Below are 6,632 nucleotides of genomic sequence, written 5' to 3'. Positions count from 1 at the left end.
GTATACATTTTGTCTATATTATAGTCATAAATTTTAAAAACTCATACCATCCCACTTTCTATAAATGTATGGAAAAATTTTATTGATGGGTCTATTAGAAGTGAAAATACCAATTGATTCCTTTTTTTTCATTCTCCAAAAAGTATTAAGGAAAAAAAAATATTAAAAAAATGATTTTTTTTATATTTAATTTCAACATAAAAAAATATAAGAGAAAATAAAATATAATTAAAATTAGATAAAAATTATATATCTTTAAAGGAAAAATAAGTAAAATGGGTTTGGAGTAACATATAAAATAATTTATTGGTTTTAAATTTATTTTTTTTTTCTTTTATTTTTTTTCCTTCATATTTTCCTTCTTATTTTCGGGAAACGGGAAACAAATAGAACCTAAAAATGTTTTCTAAATATATATAAATGAGTTGTTTATAAAATTCTATTGAGAAAAATATTAGAAGATATTATTCCCAATTCAATCTAAATTTTGAAATATTGAAATAAAAAAATATTTCAATGCTTTCTGAAAATCACTCACCTACCCCCTTTTTTTTTTTCCCTCGAATTTGTTTTAATATTGAAGTGGCATAAAGTAATGTAGAGGGAGACCTTTCATATCGGCTGGGCTTGCCTTGAATTGCCAGCGCAGAAAAATCACCAATAAATTTAATTTTTCTTGGATGCAGGTAGATTTTGAGAGAGAAGAAGGCGAGATGTTGGAAAAAAGATGTGGAATTACAGAGGGAAACGCAGCAGGCAAGCTGAGTGAAGTGTGAAAGAGAAGGGCCAAATTTGACTGGCCAAAAGGCATTGCAGAAAATGAAAGCATTTACGGCCTCACCCAATGGCAACTTGGCAAGTCAAGCACTCACACAAAGTCTCTCCCCCTCTCTCCCTCTCTCCCCGCTCTTCCAAGTCTTCCTCTATGTCTCTCCCCCTTTGAAAAAATGGGCATTCCTTGTTTGACCCGTTTAGCGCTTCTCTTTAATTCCACCAATGAATTCCAAGAATCCCAGCTGCTGCAGTTCTCACTCATTTCTCATTGTCCTTTACTTTCCATCTCCTAGTTGTTTTACCCAATTTTTATTTTAAACTTTCATCTGGGTCCATTCAGACTTGGTCTTGCTTTTTCTGTTGCCTTTTGGGTCTTCCCTTGGTCGTCTTCTTCAAATTTCCGTGAAACCAGTGATGTTCCTCGCTGAGGATTCAACAACCCTTTTGCGGGTTTCTCTGTGTTTCTCAGTTTGAGCTCTTGACGTATCAGGTGAGACTTGAATTTCACATAATTGTGTTGATTGATGACTGAATTAGCTCAATTAGGTCTCTCAAGTTTTTGGGGTTCTCTGTATGATTGTGTTAGTTCTTTTGATAGTGTGGATTTTATGGTTTATAAGCTAAATTATTGCTTTTTCTGCTTTGTATTTGTGTTTTTATTGTCTCTCTTTTTAGGAAAATTGCTGAATTGCGATTGTTTTCTCTGTTTTGATCTGAAGTTGAGGGTGAATTGAACCTTTAATCCGTTTCAGGTGTGGTGTTGCTGGTCTGGTTGATGTTTAATCTCTAGTTTTCCTATTGTTTTGGATGGGTTCGTTCATGAACATGGCTCCTGGTAGCAGAGGTCTTACAGTTGCTATTGCTATCATACTCTGTTTGTTATGGAGTAGTAGTTTGAGCTATGCCACTGAGAGCGATCTTTATTGCTTGAAAGGCATAAAAAAATCATTGGACGACCCTTATCGCTACTTGAACTCTTCATGGGATTTTAACAACAAAACAGAAGGTTTCATCTGTAGGTTTACTGGGATTGAATGTTGGCACCCTGATGAGAACAGGGTTTTGAATATCAAGCTTGCAGATATGGGACTAAAGGGTCAGTTTCCACGTGCTATCAAGAATTGCACAAGCCTGACAGGCTTGGATCTTTCCAGTAATGATCTTTATGGATCTATTCCTAGTGATATAAATGATATTATAAAATTCATGACTATGCTAGATCTGTCATCTAACAATTTCTCTGGACCGATACCCTTGAGTCTCTCTAATTGTTCCTATCTGAATGTACTAAAACTTGACAACAACCAGTTGTCAGGTAATATTCCTTTGGAGCTTGGCCTGCTCAATCGGATGAAAACATTTAGCGTAGCCAACAATCTATTGACTGGGCCAGTCCCGCAATTTGCCAGTGTTAATGTGACAGCAGACAGTTATGCAAATAATCCAGGACTATGTGGGTATGCTTCAAATCCATGTCAGGCGCCTGGTAAGAAAATGCATGCTGGAATTATTGCTGGAGCAGCAATGGGTGCAGTGACTATTTCAGCTTTAGTAGTTGGTCTTGGTTTGTCTTTCTATTACCGCAATGTGTCTGTGAAGAGGAAGAAGGAAGAAGACCCAGAAGGAAATAAATGGGCAAGGAGTATAAAGGGAACCAAAGGCATCAAGGTAAGCTGATCTGTACATCTCTGTTAGGATCCTGAAACTGTTCTTGCTTTTTATTATGGGAGAAAATTGAAATGATTTGCAGTTTTATTTTTCTTTTTCCTGCTTTCGCTTTTTTATTTATTTTTATTTTTTAATTTTTTATCAGATTCCAGCTTTCTCTTTTTAATTCAGTTAAATTTTTTTACTACATTGTTTTCATCTTTAATTTATAGAAGGGATTGTAATTTCCAGGTTTCCATGTTTGAGAAGTCAATTTCCAAAATGAGGTTAAGCGATCTCATGAAAGCTACCAACAACTTCAGCAAAGACAACATCATTGGGTCAGGAAGAACGGGGACCATGTACAAGGCAGTGCTTGAAGATGGCACTTCACTCATGGTTAAGAGGCTGCAAGATTCTCAACACTCAGAGAAAGAATTTATGTCTGAAATGGCTACTCTAGGGAGTGTGAAACATCGTAACTTGGTTCCCCTTCTAGGTTTCTGTGTGGCAAAGAAGGAGAGGCTTTTGGTTTATAGGAACATGCCGAATGGTAACCTCCATGATCAGCTACACCCCATGGATGGTGGCGATAAAACTTTGGAGTGGCCTTTGAGGCTTAAAATTGGGATAGGAGCAGCTAGAGCATTTGCATGGCTCCATCATAACTGCAATCCTCGTATCCTTCACCGGAATATAAGCTCCAAATGCATCTTATTGGATGCAGATTTTGAGCCCAAAATATCTGATTTTGGACTTGCTAGGCTCATGAACCCAATTGATACACATTTGAGCACCTTTGTGAATGGAGAATTTGGGGATTTGGGTTATGTTGCTCCGGAGTATACAAGAACTCTGGTGGCCACTCCAAAGGGGGATGTTTACAGTTTTGGGACAGTTCTTCTTGAGTTGGTGACTGGTGAGAGGCCTATCCATGTGGCTAAAGCACCTGAAGATTTTAAGGGAAATCTAGTGGAATGGATCACGCAGCTGTCAAGCAACAATAAACTCCATGATGCCATTGATGAATCTTTGGTTGGGAAGGGTTTTGATAGCGAGCTTTTCCAATTTCTTAAAGTTGCATGTACTTGTGTATTGCCAGAGCCCAAGGAGAGACCTACCATGTTTGAACTGTTCCAATTTCTAAGAGCTATTGGGGAGCGATACAATTTCACAGTCGATGATGACATTGGGGCACCATCAGACACTGGTGGTGAAGATAATATGGATGAACTTATTGTTGCTCGAGAAGGAGATGAGAAATATTGAAAAGCAGTGGACGTGCAAGGTATAGTAATGAACAGAGCCATATTCTAAAATGTAATTATCTGTTGTTGTGGTTGTTCAAATAGATACTTATGCCCCATATATCTTTTTAACATATCAGTTAGTGATATTAAATTTTCTGTAATGGAAGATTGCTTTTGTTTCTTTGATTTACTATAGCAGTTCAAGCATTTATTCCTAAGCCCTTAACATGGGTGTTTCACTCCTTCTTTCTTCACTGCGGTTAGCTTTGGTGGCTTCTCTTCCTAAATTTATTATTTTTACCTCATATATTGGTTTTGTTAGCAGCAAGTGGGTTTACTATCATTGTTCTTATGGTATTGTCTGCAGCTGTGTTGTTTGAAATTGCTTTGTTGGTGTCATATTCATTTAGGGTTGATGTATTTCTCCTGAATTGATTGTATTTTCTGGAAGGCCTGGCACTCCATTGTATACATATACATGATTGTATTTGCATCTGGTTTCGTTCTATGCAGTGTTGTATTTGAGTTGTACTTGTTTCTCTTGTACTCTCTTTGAATCCTAGATTGAGTGAATGGGATTTAGCCCTTGGTGTATGGACAGCACCGTATCCTTAAGAAGTGGTCTCTAAGGGTGTAGTCTGTCATCACCAACTTGACCACTGGGGAAGTCCTATTCTCTCTTGGTTTGGCATTAAGCATACCTAAAATGATTGTATTTGTGCCTCTAGTTGCTGTACCACAACACTTTGTATTTGAGTTACTAGATAGTCTTGTTGCCTCTTTGAATCCTAGAGTCAACCCTTTCTGCCTATGTTTATATTAATCTTGGTTTTAGGTCTTCTTGTTTGGAAGCTACCATATCCTTAAGGCGATATTTTGGAATTTAATTTTCAAACTAACATCCTTATAGCCAACTTGATTAGCAAGGATGTCCTTATAGCATTGTTGAAAAGCATGATACATATTATGGGTTTAAATCCCACAAGCTTAAATTTCAGAAAAATTGATTGTCCAACATGGTAAAATCTCATTTGGCAAAAGGTCATATGTAAATGATCCGCTTCCTTCTATGTAAATATTGTTTGCTCTAAGCCACATGGACTCTTAGACTTTAAAACGCATTTATATAATTAAAAGAAACTCACTACATATATAGTGTCAATAATTTCTTCCCTTATTCGATGTGAGATATCATAATTACTCCCTCATGCATACACGACATTCTTATCGTGCCTCATAGGATTGTGCGGTCAAACAGATAAATACTCTTTATGGGACCAAATATACAAAGACTTACATCAAGTTTAGGTTCTTCTTAACTATGTAGATACGTTTTAAAACTATGAGGACCCATTGGACCACATAAGAGAGAGTGAGTCATTACATCATGTGTTTGAACCTCTCTACATATTTATTTCCTCAAGGGTTTATTCACTTTACCCCCCTTACCTATAGCGTGTTTTGCATATTGCTCCATCGAGTTCAAAATCAAGCAATGTACTCTCTATGCTTTATAATTGCATGCAATGTGCATTTTTGAAGTGACGGTGTTACTTAATTGGACGGAAGGTGCATGTGTTCTTCACGTGACATATTTAAATGATGACACAAGGGTCATTTCATTTAAAGAACCCCAAAACCCTAACCCACCCTGTTTCTTCATTCGTTCATTCCTACCCTCAATCTTCACTGTCTGTCTTACCTTCGCCGTTGTTGATGTCGTCATGGATCCCTTCACTAACCACCCATTGCACCACCACCATGCCGGTGTGACTCCACCTTCCTCAAATCTTACACTGTCAATCTCCCAAACAAACGCTAGCCCCAACGCCTCCCCCAAATGCATCATTTCGTTGATTAGTCGCCAACAAACCTCAACCTTGATCTCACTCTCCAAATATTCAACCGTGTCGGAAAATTCCACCTTAATTTTGCCCATAATTATGAAACCTACCTTGCCACGATAAAACTACCAATCACTTTATACTCACCAAATTCTGTATTTTCCAGTTTCTTTAAATCCCATTTTTTTTTCATTGCAGGAATTTAAATGAGAGAAATTATTAGAAATGCTTAAGTTTTCATTTTCGGATTTTTGTTTCCCAAGCATTTTCACTAGATTTGGTAAGGCTGTCACTTGAATTTTGAATTGATTTTCTTTTTGGATTTTTATATAGTTTTTCGATCATTTTTTGTTTGACAATTTGAATTTGGTTGTTTTGGATCGTGATAGTGTTTCGATTTGGTGCTTTAACTACTAGGTAAAACAACTTGTTTGGTTATGTTTTTCTTTTTATGAATCTTTTTATTTTTTAAGACACTGCAAATGTGTTTGGTTACCGAGAAAATGTGGTTTCTAGAAAACGAAGGAAGGAAGAAGGAAGGTTGTTAGGGTTTTAGGTAAAACAACTTGTTTGGTTATGTTTATTTTTTTTATTTTTTATTTTTTATTTGTGAATTTGTCTATTTTTTAAGACACTACGAATGTGTTTGGTTGTCAATAAAATGTGGTTTCTAGAAAACAAAAGAAGGAAGAAGAAGGAGGGTTGTCAGGGTTTTGGGGTTTTAAAATGAAATGACTCTTTTGTCATCACTTATTAATAAAATGATCATTTTGTCTTCAATCACGTAGAGAGAATATGTCATTTTGTCAAAAATGTAACACCATGACTTAAAAAATGCCATGGTTTTAAAAACCATATCGGATCGGCCGGTTTGATCACCGACTAGTCACGGTTCCGGTTCCGATTCGATCAATTGGACCGAAAATAGGTTGAATTGAAATTGGATCGGTTGAACTGACGGTTCGACTGGCGAACCGAGCGAACCGACTGGTTCCATCCGAACTAGACGGTTTAATTAATTTTTTATTTTATTTTTATAGTATCAAAACGACGCCGTTTTGGAGGACACCTTAACCCCTTCTTCTCCATCTGAACCGAAGGCCCCCAACACGCTGCG

The 6,632-nt window shown here is 36.8% G+C and overlaps 1 protein-coding gene across 2 annotated transcripts; it reads left to right on the top strand.

Moving 5' to 3' along the window:
• The first annotated feature begins 660 nt into the window (after nt 1-660).
• Nucleotides 661-3,913, top strand: LOC117918766 (probably inactive leucine-rich repeat receptor-like protein kinase At5g48380). Of its 2 annotated transcripts, none has more exons than XM_034835651.1 (3): nt 661-1,264; nt 1,527-2,442; nt 2,674-3,913. In XM_034835651.1, exons 2-3 carry the CDS (start codon nt 1,582-1,584, stop codon nt 3,688-3,690), a joined length of 1,878 nt encoding a protein of 625 aa, XP_034691542.1. In that variant the 5' UTR covers nt 661-1,264; nt 1,527-1,581; the 3' UTR covers nt 3,691-3,913. The 2 variants fall into 2 exon arrangements, with proteins under 2 accessions (XP_034691542.1, XP_034691543.1); XM_034835652.1 differs by having other exon boundaries at nt 1,494-2,442.
• Nucleotides 3,914-6,632: the final 2,719 nt, after the last annotated feature.

This window comes from Vitis riparia, chromosome 7, assembly GCF_004353265.1.
Source record: "Vitis riparia cultivar Riparia Gloire de Montpellier isolate 1030 chromosome 7, EGFV_Vit.rip_1.0, whole genome shotgun sequence".
NCBI lineage: Eukaryota > Viridiplantae > Streptophyta > Magnoliopsida > Vitales > Vitaceae > Vitis > Vitis riparia.
This window is presented reverse-complemented; position numbering and strand designations above follow the sequence as displayed.